This window comes from Dromiciops gliroides, chromosome 5 (assembly GCF_019393635.1).
Source record: "Dromiciops gliroides isolate mDroGli1 chromosome 5, mDroGli1.pri, whole genome shotgun sequence".
NCBI classification, from domain to species: domain Eukaryota; kingdom Metazoa; phylum Chordata; class Mammalia; order Microbiotheria; family Microbiotheriidae; genus Dromiciops; species Dromiciops gliroides.
The window spans coordinates 54,568,957-54,595,928 of NC_057865.1; the positions used below are offsets into that span (position 1 = coordinate 54,568,957).

The 26,972-nt window shown below is 40.8% G+C and overlaps 1 protein-coding gene across 1 annotated transcript in view; it reads right to left on the reverse strand.

Moving 5' to 3' along the window:
* Positions 1-26,972, reverse strand: part of RSU1 (Ras suppressor protein 1) — a 229,362-nt gene that overhangs the window by 177,771 nt on the left and 24,619 nt on the right. The window contains exon 4 of the mRNA XM_043967030.1: positions 5,460-5,580. Within this exon, the coding sequence (XP_043822965.1) occupies positions 5,460-5,580 (121 nt within the window). The remainder of the gene's footprint in view (positions 1-5,459; positions 5,581-26,972) is intronic.

Genomic DNA, 26,972 nt, shown 5'->3' on the forward strand with positions numbered 1-26,972 from the left:
CATTTGTTTTTATAATTTTATTTATAATTAAGAAAACAGGGGGCAGCTAGGTGGCGCAGTGGATAAAGCACCGGCCCTGGAATCAGGAGTACCTGAGTTCAAATCCGGCCTCAGACACTTACTAGCTGTGTGACCCTGGGCAAGTCACTTAACCCCAATTGCCTTACTAAATTAAAAAACAAAACCAAAAAAAAAAAAAGAAAAGAAAACAGGACTGGGGCACCGCTGCCACCTGCTGACATTTGACCTAAATTGCAGGTTCTGCTTGGTTTGGGTTTTCTTGTTTGCTTTTGGTTGTTTGTTTGGGGAATAAAAAGCCACCTCTTCTAAATACTAAAACTATGAAATCCGCCACTTGAAAGGGTAACAGTCCCTGCTATCATTAACACAGTCAGTTCTGATGACTGTGCACACGGGAGACCCACAAGCAGGGATGGCCAAAGAAATGTGTCCAGGACCCCCAGAGGCACAACTTCGAAGGCTGGAGAAATGAGACGGGCTGCTAGGAAGCCTAGCAGCCTGTCTTGCAGATGGACGGCTGCTGCTTAACCAAATGCTTGAGCTGTACTGTGCAGAGAAGAGAGAGCCAGAACCATCACTGAGGATGTACCCACTAGTCACAGCTGCAGCCTGGATAAACTGCAGATGGGACTGTCAGGTAGACAGGTTCTCCTCTGCTAAGGAAGGCAAAGGAATTACACTGGCTCGAGGACAATTTAGACCGGGCCAAGAACTGATACAGGGCCAAGGACATCAAATCTGATGAGGGACCTGGCAGCCCAAGGGAAGTGGTGAGAACCAGCCTTTGATTCCCTCCTCAACGCCTGCTTGACAGAGAATATGATAACGCTCTAAGGCGAGCATAAGGTAAATGCTACCTGGTCCAAAAGCCTCGCTTTGCAGATAGAAAAACTAGGACCAGAAAAAGTTAAACGGTTTGCCCAAAGGTTCTTGGTTCTATGGAATCAAGTCCCAGGGTTCTAGGAAAGGGAGGAAAAAGAAAGAAAGAAAAGATCGTAATGAAATAGGAGTAGAGTTACTACTAAGACACAAAGGGAAGGCAGGATCTAGAGGGAGGGAGGCTGACCAGATCCTTAAGGCTTAATGCTCAAACAGGGTAAGGAGGAACTGTCCCCATATTGTAACAGATTTGGGGGTAAGAGAATTTTAGAGACTGAACAAAGAGATAGCATGAGCTCGCGCTCTCTAAATGAGATAGCAAAGAGATAGCATGAGCTCGCACTCTCTAAATGAGATAGCAAAGAGATAGCATGAGCTCTCGTGCTCTCTAAATGAGATAGCAAAGAGATAGCATGAGCTCGCACTCTCTAAATGAGATAGCAAACAGATAGCATGAGCTCTCGTGCTCTCTAAATGAGATAGCAAAGAGATAGCATGAGCTCTTTAAGCTAAATGGAATGACTGTACATCATGGGGAAGAAGCACTTAGGTACTGTGGTGTCTGGGGAAGTGAGCTGGGGAATGGGTGTAGGGCCTCCCTACATCTATGACTAAATAGGGGGAGGACAATAAAGCTGTTAGATGACTGCCAATTTCTTTTTTTAAAAGAAGGAAAGAAAGAAGCAGACACAAAAAGGGTTTCCAAGCCTGTTACTCTACAAGTATAAGCCTCTACCACAGATAATCTTAACCTGGGATTTATAAGCCTGTTTCTTTAATATTTTGGTGACTGTATTTCAATATAATTTGTTTCCTTTATAATCTTATTACTGTATTTTGTGCATTTAAAGACATTATCGTGAAAATGGATCCAAAGGCTTCACTAGACTCCCCGTGTTCAACAAATATGGTAGAGAAAGGCTACAAATGGAACTTGGGTTTGAGTCAATCACCTTCAAACACACACAAAAGCAGAGCCACACATTGCCCACCATGCCATGAAATAATATCCTACAAAGCCTGGGGCTAGCCATAACTGGCATCGTTGTGCTACAGGCTCCATTCAACTCACATGCCCAAATGCAGGGTGAGGACTCTCGGGCACTCCTCAAAACAAAGGATTTACACTTCTGAGAACACACCAAGGAGATCGCAATCTCACTACAGGATTCTCATAGAGATATAGACTGCTTCCTACACAAGATCTGGAATTCCTGTAAAGTACTTCACCACTGGTCTCTAGCTGACCTCTCCAGACTTCTTTTACATTATTCTCCTTTACACACACTCTAGCTTCAGCTAAACTGTTTTGCAAAATCTTCCCCAAACCTGGCTTTCTATCTCCTGCTTCTTGACCTTCCCACAGTTTAATCCATCTCTCCACCCCTACCCCTATGTCCAGCGTGCCCTCCCTCCTGACCGCTGCCTTTCAGAAGCTTAGCTTCCTAACAGGAAATATTTCTTGATTCTCTTGAGTTGTTACCACTCTCTCCCTCCCTAAATTATATTGCATTTCTTTGTATTAGAATAAAGAGTTGGATGGGACTTCAGAAGCCATCTGGTCTAACCTGTTCATTTTACACATAAGAAAACTGAGGCCAAAAAGGTGCCCAAGGACAGACAGGTAGTGAGCATCAGAGGTGAAATCTGGTCCCAGATCCTCCAGGGCTCTTTCCACTGGAACATTTAGAACTAATAAAACTTAACCTCCTGGAGGGCAGGGACAGTTCCGTTTTGGGCTGAGTACCCCAAGATCATACTAGAGTGTTTACTGAATTGAACTCTATTTCTCTCCTATCCTCTTGTCCCTCTCTGGCTCCCTAAACTCTGCCAATATTGGTCTGTTTTCACTTGTACTCCCAAAGTGTTGAGCACCTCATGGAATCCAACTTGGCAAGTTCACTAATCCAAATCCCTCAAGGGATTCTGGGAATCATACTACCTCATGAAGCCTTCTTGGCTGAATGGACAGGAGGCAATGATTTTTCTCACCTCCCTTGGCACAAAATCCATGACTGTTTAATACCATAGTTAGCAAAAAGTTTATTTATGTGTGAGTGGACATGTCTCCTCTGGCAAACTGAATCTCAGTGCATTGGATGACTGTACAATAAACTATTTATCCAGAATGTATGAGAAATCAAGTGTTCTGTAAGGTTCATTAAGACACAAATATAAAACCTACATTTATTTCTAAGAACTGCAAGAAGCTTATATTTCCTAAGAAATGGAAGAAGAAAATAAGTTATAATTGGACCCAATTTTATATTTATTTTCACAATTCAGAATATAGTCAGCATCTGTACCTGTAGTTCTTTGAAGGTCAAGGGATCTGAGCATCAATTATCATGATGTTCAGGACTATGAAAAATGCTGGTGCTCATTCTTTTTCTTATCTGGATAAAGACAAGTTTGCTATACCATGGTATACATGCCTGGTTTTCCACTGTTGCTCCCATCTCAAAAGGGATCCTTTCATTTAACTTGCCTAAAACAGGGCTCTCCATACAGAAGGACTTAACACCATTTGAAAAGGAAGAACATTCCTTATTAAAATGTGTACTTAATTCACTTCCACAATTTAAGGGTTTTGTTCCTTCCTTGGAAAACTCCTCTCCTTTGTCTTTACAATACTAAATATGGAGAGCTTTACTCAATCAATAAAACATCAGAAGTGGAAAGAAAAAAAAAAAAACAAGCAGTTACAAAGGACAAGAGAGCAAGTAAATTCTAAAAAAGAAAAAAGTGGGAAAATGGGTTCCAAGCTCACTAAGACAAGATGTTTATGGATCTCCTTTTAACTAATTTTCTTAAACCAACTCACTGAGCTTCCTGACCTGTAACTAATCTCAGGGGATTTATTTTGGGGTATACATTTGCAATGGCAATGGAGTTCCCAGTGTGGAAACTCCTTTCACTTATGAACATCAGTAATTCATCTACAACTTATAATCTCAGAAAGTGGTCTGTGGAATGGGAGGGAGTGAATAAACATAAAATAAGAGAGGAGAAGGGAGAGGAGAAAAAAGGAGGGGGAAAGGAGAGAGAAAGAGAGAGAGAGAGGAAAGGGAGAAGGAACTAGAGCAGGAGAGTGAGGGGGAGGGGAAGAGAGAGGAGAGGAGAGGAAGAGGGAGAGGGAGAAGAAATGGGAGAGGGAAAGGAAGAAAAAAGGAAGGAGGGAGAGAGGGGAGAGAAAAAAAGGAAAGGAAGGCCAGATGGAGGAATGGGAAGGAGGGAAATGGGAAACAAAGAAGGGGGAAGGGAAGAAGGAAGAAAGAATTTATATTAAAGAATTTTCCTCCCTATCTCTTACTTCACCCCCCCCTTCTTCCACCCCACCCCCCAACAAACGGCAGATAAATATTTTTTCAAAAACTAAGAAAAACAACAGGCCTAAAAGCAAGCCATCCTCCATCTCTTTTCAGCTCTTCTCCTTTTTTAGACAGCACAGAAAAGGGATGCTAAAAGACTTTGTAGGGTTTTATTTCCCTTTCACAGCTAGACTTCCATATCCAGAAACAAAGAAACCCTACAACCAAATCCTTTTTGTGTAAGGAAACAGACTTAAAAAAAAAACACCAATGAATTCAGTGAATGAAATTATTTTCATTATTACTTCATATTATATTTATATTTTACCTGGAGAGTTTACATTGTCTTTTTTCTGAAACCCTCAACTTAACTAATCCATTTAGTGGCTAACTCATTTCAGATTACCACACACAGAGAATAATAGCTTGAACAAAGAAGTTTTATTTAATATATGGAACAGTGACCTAGAGATTTAATAGTTCGTTTTCAGAGCCAAGTGGTGTCATGGAGAGCCCCCTGGCCTAGTTGTCAAGAGACTTGGCTCTGGTTCCTGACTGGGCCTGGGTCACACTGGAGCTGTGTGACTGGAGGCAAGCCATCCAGCCCCTGGAGCCTCCAACTCCACATTTACGAAGAGAGGAAATGTCCTCTGTGCTGCCTATCTCCTGAGGTTGTTCCAAGTATGGGAAACCCAGAAGAAAACTGGAGAGCCCTGTAACAAACAGTGGGAGCTGTCTCTAATCTCAAGTGCAGCAAAATCCTCTTTTCACTTTTGTGGCCTCTCTCCTGGGAATGTTGTGAGAATTAATGAGGCAGTAAAGGGTAAAATGGCTCCTATGATCCTCAGGAAGAGTGTAGAGGGCACCATTTCCTATTTTCAAACAGGCCAAAAAAAATGTAGCCGTGTTACCACCACCCCCATAGCTCCTGATCAAGCACCCCAAAGTACAGTAACACTGTACATTAGTAAATAAGCATCTTGGTCATGCCTAAGTGAAATCAAATTTTACTGGGGAAAAAATAATGGTAAAACGTCTCTATTACTGCTCCCACCAATTAACTTCTCAATTAGCTACCAAAGAAATGCACACCAGGTGGGCCTTTTCAGAGGCTGTGATAGAGTAATAAACCCTTAAAAACAAAACTTTCAGAATGTTAGACAGAATGGGCCTTGTGAATGTCATCGCATAATAGGTCCTCCCCCACCGGCCCGTTCTCTGCCCTTCTTCTCTTCTGTGGGTACGCACCCAAGGTTCAGGTGTTTGAGTTTCTGAAGGCTGCTGATCTGCGTGGGCAGCTCTTCAATTTGGTTATTGAAAAAGTTCAGCACTTCCAGATTCTTCAGTTCTGCCACGTTTGGAGGCACAGCTGCGGAAACAAAATGTTGAGCGTGAACACAGAAACCTGACTCCCAGCAAGGACGCCAGCAACACATTTTTTTTTTTAAATGAAAGAAAGATGTGACTCCAATATGACCATCTCCTTCACATGTAACTGTCTGTTACCATCACTTCGGGTTCTGCATCGTCCAAGAAATAATCTCCCACTTAGGAGCAGTGCAAATATGCTTTCTCACAGAATATGCTTAACAAACATAGATGGCATAGAAGAGATGGAGAGGAAGGGACAGAAAAATACAAAAAAAACTACCACAAGAATACTGCAGTGCCAGTGCTGAATGAACACCTAGGAAGCCCTGTACAAGCACACTTGTTATCTCTTCTCTAATGAACTTTTTTTTTTTTAATATAAGGGCTTCCCTGAAAAAGAAAGAGCAGAAACCCAACTCCCCTTCTGAGGGAAATGGTCTACCCAGCTGACTATTTAAATAATCTACCTAACATCCGAATGTAGCTGGGCTGCTTAACATTTCATTAAACCATAACAGTTTAAGTTCAATCTTAAATGATGAACTATTCAACCAAGGCAGTTTTCTGATTTTCTCCTGGGTAAAAGATGATGATCAATACACACACAAAAAAGGTTACATCAGATTAGCAACAGATCAATGCATGGTTATTATCTAGAAATATGAAAAACCAACTCAGCAGCACGATATGAATGCTATTGTGCTGATCAAAGGTCTCAGGAAAACACGAAGGGCCTGAAGGGTATCTTTTGAATACAGATTAAAAAAACACACACACACACACACACACACACACAAAAAATTCTGAATCAGATACAAGGCTGCTTACCACCACCAACAACAAAAACAATGATGATAGCGATGGCTGACATTTTCAGGTTTGAGAAGTATTTTACACATGTTATCTTTGATTCTCACGATAATCCTGCAAGAACAATCCTGCTATTATTCTTCTTCTGATTTTTAAAGCAGTGGAAATTGAGACTCAGAAACACTAAAGGGAGTCTTCTGGAGTCACGCACCTGGTGACCTTCCAGGGCTACACAGTTCAATAAACATTTGAGGTGGGATTTGAAATGAGGCTTTCCTGATTGATTCCAAGTCCAGCAACACCACCCTACACCAAGGGATAAATGTACTGGTTATTTGCCCAGGCTGCAATCAAGGTGGACATCAAGAATTTCTCACCTCATCCGACGTAAGCATCAGTATTCATGAAGCCTCCATAAATGGGACAAGAAAGTGTGAGATCAGTATGCGCTATTGTAGTGAGTAAAAGAAGTGACTGGCCTACGTGGTTGACCTGTGTGAGAGTATGAGTGTGTGTGTGTGTGTCTGTGTGTGTGTGTGTGTGTCTGTGTGTGTGTGTGTGTGTGTGTGTGTGTGTTCATTCCAGGGGAGAAAACAGTAATCAGCATTCTTGAGAAGTTCTCACCAGTCCTTCCACTCAGTAGGAATAAGGCTGCCTTCATCTCAGTAAGAATAAGGCTGAAGGTGGTGAAGCATCTGGGGCATCAAGCCTACCCCCAGCACTTTGGTCCATAGTTTTCATTTTCATGAAAACTTACATATTCATGGTCTGATTCCTTTTAGAGGGAGAGGAGGTTTGGTAGAAGGAAAGGGGATGTTGTCTTTGGCACCAGAGACTACTGAAGAACTTGAATCAATGTGGCATTAACTACAAAAAAGAAAAGGAAGACAATACTGTCTTGGCCAGGAGGCCAATGTACTGAGTCTGGATTTTGTTCCTGACATAGCTAGTGGTTTTAATAGTGTTATCTCAAATTGTGCCTTCTTGATACTGACCTTCTCCATTGCCAGAGTGGGCACCATTTTGGATATGGCCAAAGTAACAAAGAAGCCCACAGTATTCAACCTCATTCACTTGGTGATAACTCACCACAACAAGGCTAAGTAAAAACAATATTTAATTGCATGCTTTGTATAAATTAGGCACTCAATAAATGCTTGCCAGCTGAGTAGATGCAAGCTATCTTATCTTTTAACAAGAAGTTATGAGACACAGAGATTTGTTTTACAAAGCCTTTCTTTCTAAGAGTAGTACCAGTGATCTCCTGCTATTTGTTGTGTGTCCTTTAGCTCCTACTAAGATGTCTTTCACAGCACTCGTCTTATTAGTATTAAGAGCCATAAGGAAAGCTAGTGAAACCAGTAGAAAATGATGATCTCAATTTTGCCACAAACCAAGAATAATGCAGCCAGAATTACTGCTGCTTTCCCAAAGTCCCTCTGCCAATACAATTAAATGCTGGTCTGAAGGTATCGCCTTTTTTGACAGGATGAGAGATTATTTCACTCTCCTTGCTAAATCAGTCCAATTTAAAACCACAAATTATGCTAAATGTGATTTAGGGCTTTGTTTTGTAGACACAAACAATAACCCCACATTCAATTTACTAGAGCTCTCCTGGCCATTTGGTGTGCATAGGAATTTTGTGCTCAGGATTCCATTTCATCTGTAAAGAAACCTCTCTCCCTCAAACTACATGACCAATCCTATGAAACTGAGTTCTTAGGCACCATAAAACTCAAATGATATTAATCTTCAGGCTTGAATTTTTGTAAGTAGCATTTATAAGTAGACATGCCATTATCAATTTTGTTGTTGTTGTTCAGTCATATCTGCCTCTTTGTGACCCCATTTGGGGTTTTCTTGGGAAAAGATACTGCAGTGGTTTGCCATTTCCTTCTCCAGCTCATTTTGCAGATGACAAAACTGAGGCAACCAGGGTTAAGTGACTTGCCCAGGGTCACACAGGTAGTAAGTATCTGAGGCCTGATTTGAACTCAGGCCTTCCTGACTCCAGGGCTGATTTGCCACCTAGTTACCCATTAGAGATGGACATTTCAAAGAACATTTTTGACAGACTATCTCCACTAAAAATAACAACTCCACATTTATACAATATTTTACAATTTCCAAACTGCCATCCTTTTAATGATCAGAGGTGCAAGTGGCACCTGAGATGTATTCTGAAGGCATCTGGGGATTCTTTCAGGCAAAGAGGCAAATCGGTATCCCAAACATGAGAGAAGAGGGTACTCATGAAAAGACATGGAAAAGTGTTTTGGGGGAACCACAAAAAGGCCAGTTTGACTAGAATGAAACATGGGGGAAAGTGAGCAATATTAAATAAGACCAGAAAGGAGGTGGATGATGGATTGAGGAAAGGTTTAAATGCCAGGGTAAGCAGTTTATATTTGAACCTAGAGGTAAAAGGGACCTATTGAAGGCTTTAAAAGTGAGGCAGAAAATTTATGGAGGGTTCTGAAAGTTAACCCGAGGAATTTATCATTTTGAAGAATGGAATGAGATAAAATACAACTCAAGTTGGTTCCCTATAGCAGGTCCTCTTCAAATTAAAACTGGTTAACTACTTATTAAGAGTATTAGACTATGTGACTTCTGAGGTCCCTTCCAAAACCAAGAAAGGAACACAGATTTAGGACTGCATGGGCCCTCCAAATGTCACTGAGCCCCAGAAAGGCCAAGTGACTTAACCTCATCACACTATGATTCTGTGAAGAGATATTATGCCTAATTTTATAACCAGAGTAATAATTAAAATAGCTAGTATTTACATAGCATTTTAAGGTTTGCAAAGTGCTTTACAAATATTATCTCATCCTCAAAAAAAAATAAACAAACCCTGGGAGATAAATGTTATTATCCTCTGTATTTTAAAGATGAGGAAACAGAGGCAGTTAGAAGTGAAGTGACTTGCTCAAGGTCACAACAGCTAGTTAGTGTCTGAGGCCAGATTTGAATTCCAGTCTTCCTGACTCCAGGTGTCCAAGGTCACATACGTATGTGGTAGAACCAGTCTCCTCTGACTGACTGAAGTTTTGTCCTCTTTCCAATGATCAGGAAACATTCTGATAATTTTCCTTCAAGGCTCAACTCAAGTACAAGTGTGTTTCCTTCCCCCCCAAAAAAAAAAAAATCCAAGAGCACTCTGAACTTTCCTCAGCCTTTTTCACCACAAAATTTCGCATTATGCTTTTGTTTATATCATACCCCTTCAGTGAAATGTAAGCTCCCAGAGGGTGTAGACTATTTTGTTTCTGTCTTGTTATATCCAGTGCCTAGCATAGTGCCTTGCACAAAGTAGGCATTGATATATGACTGCTAAATTGGATTAGTAGAAAGGACTATGGAGGGGAAGATGAGGAATAATTATGTCCCTTATAAAGCAAGTACCAGAGACTGCATGGCATTAGCTGTAATTTAGATAAAACCTGGCTTTGTCCACAAAGAGGCAGCCAGCTCACAGATATAGGTCACATAAATAAAAAATGGATTTCATCTAATTTTGACATGAGCTTTTATAAGGATTATTGTGAAAATCTGGTGCTAATAATTTGAAGACGCTTCTAGAAAATGTAGGAAAAAATAATCAAGAAGAAAAATGCTAAGGAAAATGATGACACATTAGCCAAATCAATGTTTAAATGTAAACTTTCCACAGAGTATCCATTGGAAATGTCCCCCATCAAGCAATCGGTTCTGTTTCTGTACAGTCAGGTGTACATAACTATTAGGCATGAAGAAGTAGGACAGTGAGACAAAGGAGTGGTTCACTCCCCCAAACAAGTGAGTTAAACCCAAGCCATGGAACAAATGGACAACACGATTTAAAAAATGGCAAATGGGCACAGAGGACTTAATTATTTTCAAAGCGCACAATACAGCTTCTTGCTACTCTCACTATGTGGCCATGAGAGAACAGTCTAAGTCTCTCCAGACAAATGTGCTGGACACAGGACAAAAGCCAGATTATTTTCATGGGTGCTCTAGATGCAGAATAAGGTGACTCCACGTACTGTGACTTAGTCTTGTAATTCAATTCAATTTAGCAAACTTAAAAAAAAATCCATAAGCAAAAATGTGTGCTAAGTAACTGAGATAGAAACTCCTTGAAACTGCCTTCAAGGAGTTTACATTCTATTGCATTTTGGGGGCATGATAAAGACACAAATAAGTATAACATCAGATAAGGTGTTGTGAAAGCACAGAATAAGTCCAGACAAAATGTTCTAGCAACATATGAGAAAAAGGAAGACATTTTCAATGAGAAGGATCAGAGAAGGCTTCATGGGAAGGTGGTACATGAGCCATTTTGAAGGAATTTTGAAAAAAAAAAACCTGGGAGGCACTGGTACAGATGGCCATCTGCATCTTCAAATCTCTGGGGCTACAGGGCATCCAAGTTTTATCTATCTGCCTATTTATCTATTTATTTGTTCCTTCATCTGTTTATTTATTTCTTTGGTTTTTGTGGGGCAATGAGGGTTAAGTGACTTGGCCAGGGTCACACAGCTAGTAAGTGTCAAGTGTCTGAGACCACATTTGAACTCAGGTCCTCCTGAATCCAGGCCCAGTGCTTTATCCACTGTGCCACCTAGCTGCCCTCTAAGAACCAAATCTTGACACCACGTCTGAAGTCAGCTACATATTAAGCACGGATTAACAATTCCCAAAGATGCTTCATAGGCAACTAGGTACTGATGCTAGGAGGGGGAGAATGGGGCTGCCTACCTAGCTTTCTCAAGAACAGAAGAGACATCTCCCATGAGCAAGAATGTATTAAGGCAAGAAGCCTCAATACATCTAATCTAGGAGTCAGGCTGGTAGTTGAGAACTTGTGGTCCAAGTGGGAAACACTCTGATCCCAGCCTCATTTGTTATCCCCAAATAAAACATTTCTGCTTTTAGAGGAAACCTTTCCCAACCACTCCTAATTCTAGTGCCTTTCCTCTGTTAATTATTTTCTATTTGTCCTCTATATATGGCTTGTTTGTAAATAATTGTTTGCACGTTGTCTTTCCCCATGAGATTGTGAGCTCCTTGGGGGCAGGTACTGTCTTTTGCCTCTTTCTGTACCCTAAGCACAATGCCCAGCACAAAGTAAAGTGCTTAATAAATGTTTACTGATTGATATTAGGAGTTATAAATCATCATCAATTATATTTTAAAGAGTCCTACATATGCTTAGAAATGCACAGCAGAACAGAGGCTGTAAAATCAATGAGCTTACACTATAAAAAACGCCTTCCTCAAACTGCACATTTATTACAAAACCAACAAAAAAGGTAGAAAGTTTTTTCTCATTCTGGAAAGATGAAGTTTGAGAATTTTTTTAAAAAAATGATAGAAACAATCACAAATACCACGCTCCAACGTTTGGGAGTTTTTACATTAAACTTGATGAAATTTCATTTTTGTAATCCTTTCACAGAAAGGAAGAAAGACTTAGAATAAAAGAGAATGCTCAAATGGTTTATTTTTTTTAATAGCTTAAGCACTCCTCAGAGCCTATCTAGCCAAACCTCCTCATTTAACATATGAGAAACTGAGGCTTAAATGGATGGCCCAAAGTCACACAATCTATAAACCTGGATTTGAACCTAGGATTTCTGACTCAAAGTCCTGTGTTTTTTTCCACCATCAAGTTAAAACCTAACTTACATTAGTTTCACAGTGCCTGGCACACAGTAGGTACATAATCAATGATCAGTGATTTATCGAGTCACAAAAGGAACGCCAGAAACGTCATCTAACACATCACCCCTTTTCTGAGTACCTCTGGGAGTTGTCTGTTGAGTTTGCTATTGGTAGAATTTCGTTTTCTTTGAATCAGATTTCTGCTTCCATTAGTATGAGATATACAAGGTCTGAAAACAACTTGTACAGATTCAGATTGGTGCTTGTTCTGCAATTTACAGAGAGTTGTCTTGAGGGCAATGAAAGATTCCATGACTGCCCAAGGCTCACAGGAGGTTTGTGTCCAGGGTGGGGCCTGAACCCAGCTCTTTCTGACTCTGACCTCAGCTCTCCATTCACCGTATCACACTGTCTCCCATCAGTAGAATATGGGAAATAAAAACTCCATGTGGTCAACAGAGTCACTCTTACATTTTTCTTTCCAAGGCACTGGCTACTGAAAATGACCATTTTCCAGATCAAATTCTGCTTTTGTAGTCAGTTGTAGTGAAACCAACTAGATGGCAGCAAGAATGCAGCAAATACTGAAGAAAATTCATGAAAAAGCCCAGATTTGTTGAATCCAAATCAGTCACTTAGCAGCAAATTCATCATAGCCAAATGCTATCCCATTATGAGGTGGCACTCATTCTATAAGCCATGTGGCATCTCGGAGGAATGATGGGTAACAGCAGCGGCAAACAGGCTAACTTGGCATCCAGCAAATTGGGTAGCTGTTTTTGAGAGGAGGCGTCATGCAGCCCACGAGGCAAAGAGGCCAAGCTTCAAGGAGCGCCAGGCCTGACTAGCAGCAAGCTCCTCAGAAGAAAAGGACAGACACTGCATGAATGCAAGATGTGTGGGATGGCAGGCCTGGTGTGCACTGCTTTATACACTCGTATGAATGTCCTCTCCAAATGGCAAAGGATAATCACAGGTTATGTAACTTCAGTGCCCTGTGGACTCTTAAAAAATGCTAACTCTACATCCAAGAAGTCAAAAGCTGTCCTGATCACATGGGGTGTTCCATCACAGCCAGGGGCACCATGATGGAAGGTGAACCCCAGCGCTGCGATTTCATGATGATTTGGGGGCTACAGTTAGTATCACTACCTTTTATCCCCATGCAACATAAGCAGGGCTTCAGGCTCAAGGAACACAGAACGGAGCCGGAAGGGACTTTGCCAATCATCTACTCCAGAGAGGTCAAAGACTCACCCTCCCTGGCCTCCTTTAAGTCCCAACTAAAATCTCACCTTTTACTGGAAGCCTTCCCCAACCCCTCTTCATTCTAGTGCCTTCCCTTCGTTATTCCCTATGAAGCTTGTATAGAGTTGGCCTTGTATATATTTGTTTACATGTTGTCTCCCCCATTAGAGTGCAAGCTTTTTGAGGGCAGGGAGGGTCTTTTGCCTCTTTTTTAAAATCACTATCACTTAGCACAGTAGGTGTTTAATAATTCATTGACCTGTAACACTCCTGAGTATGGCCTGAACCAGATTAAAAAATAATTGGAAAACATTTAATAAAATAAATAAAAATAAAATAGACCATGGGTAATGCTAATATATGGTTTTCTACATCAATATGCAGCCCACAGGGATTCTTACATATAGTTTAGGGGCCCGATTTCTATTTGAGTTTGACAACAACCTTCTCACTTTATGGAAGAGGAAACTGAAGTCCAGGGAAGAGAAATGCTTTGTTCAAGGTCACACATGTGGTAAGTTCTGACTCCAGAGCCAGTACTGAGGGCACACAGGTCAAAATAGCACTGAGAATGGGTCTAGCATTGTCCCTGGAAAAAGCTTCTAATCCCAATCGCTATTTACTGAGTAGACGAAAAGTAGAAAAGGAATACCCTCGAGGAGAATAAACTCAAGGAGAAGAATTCATAGGATGAGGGCAACGTCTCATTATACAGTATTTTAATGCAATATGTATTGACTGTCCAACACTAAGTAATATTGTACATTTTTAAAATTAGGTGCTAATTATGTAGGTGCCAATCATTTGAGCAAATTAGAAATTTTAGCCATGAATACCTTAAACATGCAAATCCCCCCGCCAAGGCTCTCTTCTTGGCCCTCTTCTCATTCTATACTCCTTCCCCTAAGAGATCTCATCTGCTCCCATGGCCTCAATTATCACACCTTTAAAGATCAAACTGAAATCTATAGATCCATCTCCCACCATTTCCCAGTCCTGTACTTCCAATCATCTGCTGAATATTCTACTCAATGTCCTGTCTGCATCTCAAACACAACACCCTCCATATTATCTTCCCCCACGAAAGGGAGGTTGGCCTCTCCTTCCATCTTAACTTTCTTCTACTGAAGACAGCACCAACCTCCCAGTCCCCCATGTTGAGCCATCTTTGACTATCCCCTTTTCAGTTTTCCCCATCATCTCACCAATTACCAAGTCATGTCAATTGTATCTTTTTTCATGAGTCCCCTTTTTGTCCATTACCACCATTAACCAATTGCACTAATCTTTTTCACCTAGACTCTTGCAACAGACTCCTCCTTGGTCTTTTTTATTCTATCCCTTCTCTACTCCATCCTTCATACTGCTACCTGGGCTATCTCGCCAAGGCACCATTCTGCTCATGTCACTCCTCCAAGCCTAAGGCTTGATTAGGGGTCTTCTATAAAGTCTCTTTTGACCTTAAGATTCTACGATCTGCAATCCAGTGCTCTTTCCATTACATGAAACTGATTCGTTAGACAATGCTTTGTGGCAAGTGATGGTGATTTTTATTTTTAACCTATAACTTTGCCTTATCAGGAAAGAAAACAACTTGAGTTTGATCTTGGCTGCTCCAAAAGTTGCTTCCCTGACAAGACCTAAGAGAAACCATTCAGGCCATATGACCAGTGAGCAAATTCCCAAGGATGGCAGTCATACTCAATTGACAGGCTAAATTTCCATCTTTTCTAGGGAGAATTTATCTTGGATGAAATCTTTATTCTAGAGAGGTCATCTTAGCTTCATGGCTCAATGCCATGCAGCTTCAATGAATCACATATACAGAATACAGACATTATTATTTATACTCTCAGATGAGAGTCTGAGTGTTTTAGGTATCAGGTATGGATATATAAGAGGAGAAATATCTTCTTTCAACTTAGTTTTACTTTTTACAATCTCACTTTAGAAAGCAATAAGCCTTGATAGCTCATGCTTCTACAAACCCAAGGATGAACACTATGAAAGGATTCTGAATACACACACACACACACACACACACACACACACACACACAGAGTATAAGTCAATTTCAAGTGTCTTATCAAAAACTGGAGGCTCGGGATAGCTCAGCAAATAAATATTTAATGCCATCAGGCAGCCAAGCTTACTTCTGAATAATAGGTAGGTCCCCACTATCTTTTTAGGTGATTTGTTTGTTTTAAATTCAATGGTATACAAGTGTTCTTGACCCGATGGGTACGGAATAGCATAGACTGAGACAGAAACAAAAGGATCCAAATGCTATTCTCTCTAAACTGCCTTCTCACGATACTTTACCATTTCCAACTGGCCAACTACTCCAACACCTGCCTCACCATAGTGTGGACAGTTGACCCTGGATTCTCAAAAGCTATGTCAGAACAGACTTTGGGAGGCCCTACAATGAGACAGAATGATGGACTGTGTGGTCATTGTCTGAGAACCAGCCAGGCTCATCAAGCGAACAGCCCCACGTCCATAAAATGTACAGCAATATCAGCTCCTGAGAGGTCACACGCAGCGGCAGCAGTCACTGCTATTGTAATACTACTAACAGCTCACATATAAGCCCTTGGAAGCTTGAAAAGTGCTTTACATACATTATCAAATATAATCCTCACCACCTCCCAGGAGAGAGGTATTATTGTTATTACTACTTTACAGACGGATCAAATGATGGTCAGAGAGGTTAAGTCACTTTGTGAGGGTCACACAGCTATTAAGTGTCTGAAGCTGGATTTGAGTCTAGATCCATGTGACTTAAAAGTCCCACTTATTGCAATTTCTATATAATTCCTTGTAATGAATGAATTTATAGCCCTAGTCTGGTTGGTTCCTGAAACCCTAATTCCTCTATGGCAGCAGGGAACTGATATTAACATCACAAAGATTAAAGCAGTATTACAAAGAAACTTGATATGCACCACCCATATTTGAAGATCACAAGTTCAAAGGACCACATTACTGTGCAAATTCAGGCAGTTTTGTTATCTGGCTGCCTCTGTATTCCAAGCAAGCAAGGAAGTGAGATGGAGATTCACTGGACCAAGAGCTGGTAAGCATCTGTGGCTGAGCTAAGGCTAATAAATGTTTGTTGACTCAGAATCTGATAAATAGGTAATTCGTAGCATATCCATAATGTTCTAGACTGCAAAACTGGATCCTGTCTTTCCCTGCCCTTTGATCTGGAGACACATTAGCTGAGAAACATTAGTCTGTTCACACAATGGAGTTAATGTCTGGGCTCATTATCTAGATGCCAATTCTCTTAGCGAATTAGGAATTTTATTCTTGAGCACCATTTTAATGATTACATGTAAAAAAAAAATAGTCTTTTCACTGTCACATTCAAATAATTGTACTCTTCAGAATCTTTATAAGCAAAGAAAGGTCATAAGCATTTCAGAATGATTAATTAGCTTTGTTTTCAGACCAAATATACAAGGTGGGTAATGAACTAATTACACTGTAAGAATCTGAAGTTTAAAAGTCCTGGGAATATAACTATCTTTATGGGTTTTATGGGATTTTCCCCCAAACAGCGATTAAAATAGTAAAGCGCAATAGTGAGTGGTTATTTGAAGAGATAAAGTTTATTAAACTAGTTTCACATTAAAATGGATCTACATATTTGCCATTTTAAAAATAAAACAACTAAGTATCTAAGTCTCCAACTGACATGGCTAAAAAAAACCAACACTGTGAATAGCTTTATATTTAAACAAGAAAATTAATGCTCCTCTAAGCCAAGCTATCAACAAGTATTTATTGAACACCTACACATAGGCACTTAATGTATTTCATTATTGATTTAATTAAAACAAAACAGATCTGCTAAGAATTCTGCAGCTCTAGTCATTTTTTGCAACCAAAAATATTCCTGGATCTAATTCATAGGGGGGAAAAAAGGTTCCCTTTTTCATTCATTCATCCAATATGTATTGAAGCCCACTTGAACTAAAGACCCCCTGGCAAATGCTTGTTGTCGGTCTTTATGAGTCTTCAAGTCTAGAAGCATTTATGGGAGTAGGGGAGTGAAGACAGAACAAAAACCATTAGGGAAAAAAAAAAAAGGTAGCCTGTCATCAAAAGGGAAGGTCACTAAGATAAATGTCCCAAATTATATAAGGTGGTATGTGTATTCAAATGCATTCTAAAGATGGGCTACAAAGGAGGCATTTTTTATTTTCCTGGAGCCAGGAGAGCAGTCACACTCAGCCAGGGTCCCACAGACCTCCAAATTCTTTTAGGAACATACGGTTAAAATTACACTCCTGTGCCCCAATATGCTACTGTGCTAGCAAAGCAATACATCAAGAAAGAGCTTTAATTTGGGAGCCTGGTCTGAGGAAATGGTGTTGGATGGCTCGGGGAAGAAGTGACACCTAGTGAAGGGCACGCAGAAGGACAGAGGACTTGCTTGTAGCCCTGAGAAGCATGCTGAACAAGTGGCACTGGGAGTGCAAGAACTACTCTAAGTCTAAAGCATTAAAGAAAGTAAAATGAAACTTAACTGGTGGAGAGAGAAAAGTGAGCTGAAAGAAAAGGAAGGGGATTTCAAACAGACCAAAACTGACATTGGATAATTATTCATTCAAAGAGGGACAGACCATCTACATTTGTGTGGCCTTGGGGAAGTAACTGGGACGTTCTGGTCATCAGTTTCTTCAGATATAAAATGATAAGACTATGAGGTCCTCATGAGCTTGGGGCATGCCTGAAAACTTACCCCCAACCTGGAATTCATATACTATGGCCTGCCTCCCTCTCCCTCTATCCCTATCCCTTCCCTGTCTTTCCCCCCTTAACCCCCTCTCTCTCCCTCCCTCCTTCCTTCCCCCCTCTCTCCCTCTCCCTCTCTCTCTCTCCCTCTCCTCTCCCTTGCCAAGACTGGTTCCTCTCCAAACCTTCACTTTTAAGGAGGCCTAGGGCCAGCTGGGTGGCACAGTGTAGATAGAACTCAGGGCCTAGGGTAAGGAGGACCTGAGTTCAAATCTAGCCTCAGACACTTCCTAGCTGTGTGACCCTGGACAAGTCCCTTAACCCTGTTTGCCTGGGCTTGCTTCTCTTATAGATGCTAATGAGTAACAAAAAGCACAAAGGTGAAAGCAAGAGAAGCCAGGAGCCTGGGCAATCCCCCTGGGACTGTGGTACCAACAGATTTCCTAGCAAAAGGTGCCTGGATATCTATTTATAGACATGTTCAATTCTCGAGGAAATCCAATATTTGAACAGTTTGATATACAAAAATTCAAACTTTTAAAAGACATGGATAAGGGGGCAGCTAGGTGGTGCAGTGAATAAAGCACCAGCCCTGGAATCAGGAGGACCTGAGTTCAAATCTGACCTCAGACACTTGACACTTACTAGCTGTGTGACCTTGGGCAAGTCACTTAACCTTCATTGCCCAGCCACCCCCCCCCAAAAAAAAGACATGGATAAATTAAGGAAAACTTGTCAATATAAATAGCTTCTTCACCATAAAAGAGTTCGTGGTAAAGTTTTTTCAAAACTTTCATTTGTTTTCTACCATTTGTTCAAGCTATTGTCCTGGCTCTTCTCCCTTTCACAAAAAGCTCTCCTACACTCCTTGCCTCCACTTGAGCCCCTCACTCAACAGAAACTACTCAAGATCTTCTAAGTATCCAAAATAGCATTGCCTCTCCCCTGTCCTCATCCTTCTTAACCTCTGTGAGCACTCTGCAATGCTGATCACCTCCTCTTTTTAGACACACTGCCCTCTGAAGTGTCAGGACACTCCTCTTTCCTGGCTGTCCCCTCCCCTGTCTGGCAACTCCTTCTCAATCTGCTTCACTGGATCATCATCTGTGTCCTACCCTGGGCTCTTTCTCGGCCCCTCCCCTTCCTCCTCTTCCTTCTCTTATCACTGACACATCTGCCTCATGGTTATTGGACGATTAAGGGATGCCTGGTCAGCATGTGAAACCCAACATAGAAAAACTGAACTCATACCTTTCCCCCATCCAAACGCTCCCCTCTTGCTAACTTTCCTGTTTCTGCTGGGGATATCACCATTCTTCCAGTCATACCCTGGTCAGCAACCTTCCGCCCACCCTCAGCTCTCCCTTCTCCTGGAGACCTGCTATCGAATCGCTGCCAGATCTTGTTGATTCAATCTTCACAACAGATCTCCTACCCATCACCTTCTGTCCACTGACACACCCACATTAGTTCACCTCTCTATTGCAATGTTCTCTTTGTTGGCCTCTGTCTCCAATCATGCATCCCTCCAACTGCTCTTCCTCCACAGAGCTGAATGAATAAATTAATGGTGACTTGAGACCACCATAACACATTTCTAATTTCCACGGAAACAACTTTAACGAACACATTTCCAGGGACATATTCACTTGGTGAAATACACTTGTACAGTCACAATGGAAGTATTCCTGAAGCTTCCTCTCCCCTCCCCCAAAGTATTTCTAAAACCAAGTCTTTCCACATTTTGAAATATCGTATCTCTGTTTTTTCAAGGAAGATGTTTTGACGCGGGACTTGCAGATAAATGGCCAATAAAGCCAATAAATCATTTCTATTTCTAAATGGAGGATATTCAAATGAAGCAAGCTTAAAAAGCAAAAGAGATCCTTATATAAGACCCACCCTACCTACAAGTATGTGGAGTAGAAAGTCACCCACATAATGTGACTTTCATAGCACAGGAAGGGTCTGTCAGTGACCCCCCTCCCCATTTTTAGTTAGCCATCATGTTACCTATTGGAACACTTCAGCAGATCCATGCTACCCTCAGGGGGTGAATCTCCTTCCAACAGTGCACATCACAAGCCTCTTTCAGGAATCCTGTGCACTGTTTGTCCATGTCCTTCCATCAAAGCTCAGAGTGTGTCCACTCAGAGAAGAACCTCTGGCTCTCTTGATATTTCACGGATACCAGAGTTATCACCCAGGAAGCTACAATCCCCCATTCTCACGACACGGCAAGCTTGCTTTCTTTTCCAGTCTTACACTTCCAAGACATTTTTGCATCATATGTAGCCTGTTTCCACCTACTATGAGTCTTACTATGACAAAACCTTGACATTACCACAACATAAGGTGGTGGCATGGTCTCTCAAAAAGCTTCAATTTAAATGCAAAATACATTATAGGAGGCAAAACAGGGGAGTGGGGGGGGGCAAGAGTATTCAAACTATGAGCCAGTGAGCTTGACTTCATTTCTTGGGAAAATTCTAGAAGAGATTGTTAAAGAGACAGTTGACTAACATATAGAAAGGGAGATGTTGGCTACAAATAACCAGCATAGTGTAATCAGGACCAGGTCATGTCAGACCAACCTCCTTTCCTTTTCAACAGGAATAATAAACTAGGAGAGATACCTAACACAGTGAATGATAGTCAGTGTCCATAAAAATCTTGATAGGCATTGGGTTTAATCTAATTGGATATATTTCAATAGGAAAATTACAAAATCTTACATTTGGGTACCAAAAAACTAAAATCAACTTCATAAGTATAAGACAGGGACAGGACAGATGCTATTCAGAAAAAGACCTGCAGTTTTTAGTTGACAGAAAGCTCAACGAGTGAGCAGTGTGATGGAGCAACCAAAAAAGCTAAGGCCATCTTGGGCTGTGTTAAGAGGGACAGAGCTTCCAGGAATACGTTGAAAAAGTCTTCTTGAACTCCATACTCATCAGAATTCATCTAGAATATTGTGCTCAGTTCAGGGCACTGCAGTTTAAGGAGGAAACTGAGAGGCTGGAGAGTGTCCAGAGGAAGACAAGCAGGACAGTGAATGGCCTTGAGTCCATATCACATGATCAGCTGAAGGAACTAGGGCTAAGTGGAGATGTTTAGCCCGGAGAAGACTAAGAATGGATATGACAGCTGTATTCAAGTATTTGTAGAGCTGACATATGGAGGATGGATTAGAATCATTCTGTTTAATCCCAGAGGGCAGAATCAGGAGCATGGGCAAAAACTGCGAAGAAGTTTGACATTTTAAAAGGTTCAAGAGACATCATTTCTGGGTAAATTAATCATTTTTTAAATAATGCCAGGATGTTTATTAATAAAAGAATAGTCATTTAGCAATCTTTCTCTCAAACCAAAGACAATCATGGTAGCAAGCTCATAGCTTATATGTCCACTGGAGGAGGGGTGCTCCCTGACGGGGGTAATCAACACTAATTGGTTAACAATTAATGAGAGAGGGAGCAGCTAGGTGGCACAGTGGATAAAGCACCAGCCCTGGATTCAGGAGTACCTGAGTTTAAATCCGGCCTCAGACACTTGATGCTTTCTGTGTGACCCTGGGCAAGTCACTTAACCCCCATTGGCCTGCCCCCCCACAAAAAAATAAATAAATAAATAATGAGAGAATGAACAATATGAGAGGGGCTAAACCTATTCAGATGTACTTTGAATATGTCATTTAATTCTAAGTTACCCCTAGTCTTGAGCAATCTATTAAAAGAATTTACCCCCACCCACATCGGAGTAGGCTTCTCTACCTAGGTAGGGTCTGAATGAGAAAGTTAATCCAATCTCATTATCAATAATGTCCTTCAAGAGACTGAACTTTTAGGGGCACCTAGGTGGTGCAGTAGATAGACTACCAGCCCTGGATTCAAATCCAGCCTCAGACACTTGACACTTACTAGCTGTGTGACCCTGGGCAAGTCACTTAACCCCAATTGCCTCACTAAAAAAAAAAAGAAGAAAAAGAAAAAAGAGAGAGTGAACTTTTAAAATCAGGACTTCGGGAAAAAGAAGGAACCCTGGATTTCCCCAAATTATTGGTTATTAAGCACAATTAGGCTTGATGTTCAGAAAAGCTTCCTAACCTTGAGAGGTGAGAGGGACATCATCAAGCAGAGGATGGATGACCACTTGTGGGATATTTTGTAGTAAGGTTACTCTCCATGTCTAGGTTGTACTGAAGGCCACCAAGATCTTATCCCGGTCTCAAATCTGGTGACTGTCATCTTTGTACTTTAATAGCCATTAACAAAGATTAGTCTATTCATTATCAAGTGAAATCCTGTTATTACATTATATAACAGTTATAAAGTATTTAGCACAGTCTTGACACACAGTAGGCACTTAATGTATGCTTATTCTTCTTTCTCCCTTCTATACTACTTTCCTGGAGGGAGGGGCCCTGGGATAAAGAATCCTAGGGAGGGAGAGCCCAATTCCAAACTCTACCAAACTACCTCCTTTTAACTACTTTGTATTGTTCCCTTTATATTTCCATAGGATACATTCCTCCATATGTACTTATCTCTCTCATAAGCACAGAAGTTCTCTGCATGTAGGTGGTGGTGCATTCACTAACCCCGTATGCCTGGTACCTCATCCACAGTGTACTGCATAGTTCAGAGAAGTTTGTTGATTGATTGATTCCAGTTTAATTGCTAATAAATGCTTTATCTCACTTATTCTATCAGTTTAAAGCTCTTCACCACAAGGCCCCAATCTACCTTTCTAGCTTTATTTTCTTTCACTCTTCTTCCTACACTCTTCAATCCAGCCAAACAGGCCTGACTGTTTCTCACACCCCACATTCCATTTCCCTTCTCCAGACCTTTGCACACTCTATCCTTTATGGGTGAGATATACTCCTTCCTCATCTTTGCTTCTCAGTACCTTCATTTCTCTTAAAGCTCAGCTCGAATATCACCTCCCACACAAGATCCTTCTTGATCCCCCACCTGTTAGTGTTTCCCCCCAAAACTACCATGTATTTCATACAGACTATTTGTGCCTGACCTGTGGTAGAGCATTCCAAGCTCACATTGGTCTGATCAGCCACCTGACACACTGTACTGTGAGAAAACAATGGGATTTGGCTTACACCCAGGGGCCCCCCCTGACGATTGATTTGGAATTGATTGAATTGGGTGAAACTGACTGATTGACTGACTGAGAACCTACTTAAGGTTGATTAAATTGAGACCACACCTGGCCGGGCCCTGAGTGGGGTGTTGTTATCAGAGGCTGTGGACTACATAAACATGAGACCACCTTCAACCAATCAGCTTGAAGGACCTCCCCTTCTGGGGGAGGGGGACAGGAAGTAGGAGGTGAGGCTGGCTCCTTGGGTGTGCCTCTTTTCATTCCAGGACTCAGAGTTGGTAGCAGAGAGAGAGGAAAGGAGATAGGCTTTTCTTGCTTTACTTTCTGTACTCCATGTGTTCTCTTTACCCTTTAAGAAATGCTTAATGCCAAAACCTGGTGCTGATGTTTCTAGCTTATAAGTAAACTTTAGCTAGTTCTCCCCCCACCCTGGGGGTAGAAACAAGGCAACCACACATTAGATTTTAAACGTCACAGTGCCTTGACTCCAACATAGTGATCTCATTTTGGTCCTCTTCAAGAATGAAGGACAGGGGCGGCTAGATGGCACAGTGGATAGAGCACTAGCCCTGGAGTCAGGAGGACCTAAATTCAAATCCGGCCTCAGACACTTGACACTTACTAGCTGTGTGACTCTGGGCAAGTCACTTAACCCCAACTGCCTCACCAAAAAAAAAAAAAAGAATGAAGGACAACAGTCAACAAACCTTGTATTTTTTTTTATATATATACTTATAGAAATATATTCTGCCACAGGAAATAAGTACCTTGAAAGTAGGAATTCTTTCATTTTTATCTGTGTATCTACAGTGTATAGCACATAGTAGGCATTAATAAATGCTTATGGATTGCTTGAACAAGAAGAAATGTGCTCCAAGTGAAGATACAGGTGAAATATTACCAGCAAATTTTGCCTAAGTCATGGTTTTGCCTAGGGCTTACCCTGCACGTCTGGACTATTAGGCAGTACAAGTAAGTTTGACATAGAATTTGTGATCCCACATGTTCATCTAGAAAATCCCAAAATATTACCATAACACCCAAACACGGGCAATTTTTCTCCCTAGCACTTGCCACTGTCACTGTCAGATGCTATTGTTTAATTAATACCTGTCAGCAATCAAAAACAGTATGATTATTTTTTTTCAAATCCAATCTTTCATGTGATGGCATAGTAACAAACTGATAAATGGACACTAATTTAAAAAAACAGGCTATTGATCAAAGCTTCTGTATTATAAATACACTTATCTTCTGTTAAAATGCAAACTGCAAGTTGTTTTGATACTGTCGCAAGATAAATTCTTGACACAGAAACAATTTATTTAGCATATTTCCCCCATATTTTAAAAGCTATACACAAAAACTTTTGCACTGGCCATGACAAATAATCTATGAAGGAGGGATTATCTAGTGACTTAAAAGTAGTAAGGCCTTGAGTGAATGGAGAAGGTCATGTCATGCTTCTACGGTGGCAGAATCACTGTTTCTCACCCATCACAACAATCTTTTATACCTAATGGAAGGTGGCTAAAATTATACTTTTTTTTTTAAAGAGGCTTAATTTTTTGTGTGTGAATATCTGCCTATGTTGAGATGTAGAATTTTTAAGTGGAATGTGATGTTTAATTTATATCACAAAGCTTTTGGGGAGAAACCCATGCTTCGTATGCATCAACTCAAGATTTAAACAGAATGATGCTGACCCCTATGCATATTATGTTTTTGATGAGCAAACTATAAAGTCACAATCGCAAGAAGCTGCTTGGTCCATTACCAAGCCAAATTCACATTCGAGCTTTCCATTGAGTGGCCCTTGTCATCTCATGCTTTCTACAAGTGCTTCCTTTTTCACTTTGTTTAAATAAGACCCAGCTTTGTCATCTGTACGGCCTCGTCCAGCATAGGTCCAGATTTGGGAAGTCAGTGCCAAAGACTCAAGAGAAAACTGCCAATTTTTCAACAGAAGGTCGTGCATGTGAACTGAAGCTTAAACTCATCGAGATGAACAATCAAATTGACAAAGCTGGCTCATGACAATGGCACAAACTGGACGGTTTCACTACTTTTGTAAATAGGTTCTACACACACACACACACACACACGCACGCACGCACGCACGCACGCACGCATGCACATGCTGACCTTGGTTATTTCCTAATGCACAAGATGATAAAATCTTCATCCCCACAAACACATCGGGGCCACAAAAGAAACAGTATTGAGGCATTTGGGGGGTCATTCCATATATCTACAATATAAGCCTTAGAGAATGGTGGCAAAAAAAGAATAAATTCATTTTGTAAAAATCAAGTCTTGGTTCTGAAGACTCACACCATTAATACTCAAAGAAAACACGCCCATGTCTTGTACTGTGCTATTTTTCTCCCCATCCCAGAATAAGCCTTCATCCTTCAATGGTAAATGACATTCTTCTACACAAAATGGTATTTAGTTGTAAAATAATCACCATAAACATACACAATGCATGTATTTTAGGAAGTGCTATATTTTTATTTTTAAATTAAAATCTGGGTAATTTACATGAATATTTTTAAACAGTCTACCACAAGGAAAATCCCACATATGTCAGATACAAAATCCTGTGTAAGGCAAGACAATCCTGCCAACAATTAGCCAGATACTAAAGTCTAGATGTTTCCACACTGGACACTAATTCTATAGAACCTATAAGCACTCAAATTCAATACACATGGCATTAAATATATTTTTCCTTCCAAATACAGAAACAATCATTTATTGTGAGTCAAAGTTATTTTTCCCCCAAGCCCTGAACATCATCAAATAAGCAAGACAGAAACATCCTATTTCCTCTTTACAATGTTCTACATTATTTTTGGTGTATATGCCCAATATTATCTGCAGTAGCAATCTGCCCCACCATCCACAGCCAAATACATTGCAACTGGAACAACTTCTGGTAGTTATCTTTATGTATCTCAACAGTGACCTCTAATGGACAAATCCTGCCATGTGTTTTCTCTAAGAAAAAAAAAAATCGGGCAGAGGGGAAGTGTTGGTAGGAATGAAAAAAGACATTGCTGCTAAATATCTCATAGTGGTCAGACCTGGAGGGCCCATTTTATAGTTTCATAAAGATTTACAGCGGGAAGGGACCTTGGGGGTCATCTAGTCCAACCCTCTCATATTACAGACCAGGAAGGAATCCCAAAGACTTGAAATGGATCAGACAGGTAAGTCTAATGGATAGAGCCAGAATTTGAACCCACAACCTCTGATTCGAAATTTAGCACTCTTTCCTGTTGAGGAAGAGCTGGAACAAAATGATATCATGAAATGCCTAAGGAAGGGAAGTTTTATCACAATAGCAGCAACTAGATGATACAGTGAGTAGAGTGCTAGAACTGGAGTCAAGAAGATCTGAGTTCAAATCCGACCTCAGACATGTACCAGTTGTATGACCTTGGACATGTCATTTAGCCTGTCTGCTTCAGTTTACTCACTGTAAACTGGAGTTAATAGCATCTACCTCTCAGAATGGTTTTAAGAATCAAATGAGATATTTGAAAAATACTTTATAAACCTTAAACTGCTACATAAAAGCCAACTGTTGTAGTGGTAGTGGTGGTTATTGTCATATCATTCCATTCAACAACCATTTCGTAAGCACCTAACGTGCAAAGCACCTACCATGTGCAAGTCAGAGCTAAAAGACAAAAACTCACAGACCTCACATTTTACATTTGCACCCTTTTAAATGTTTTCTTTAAAGAATCACTACTCTAGATTATGCTTTGATTCTTCAAGTAAACTTTAAGACAGTTTCTA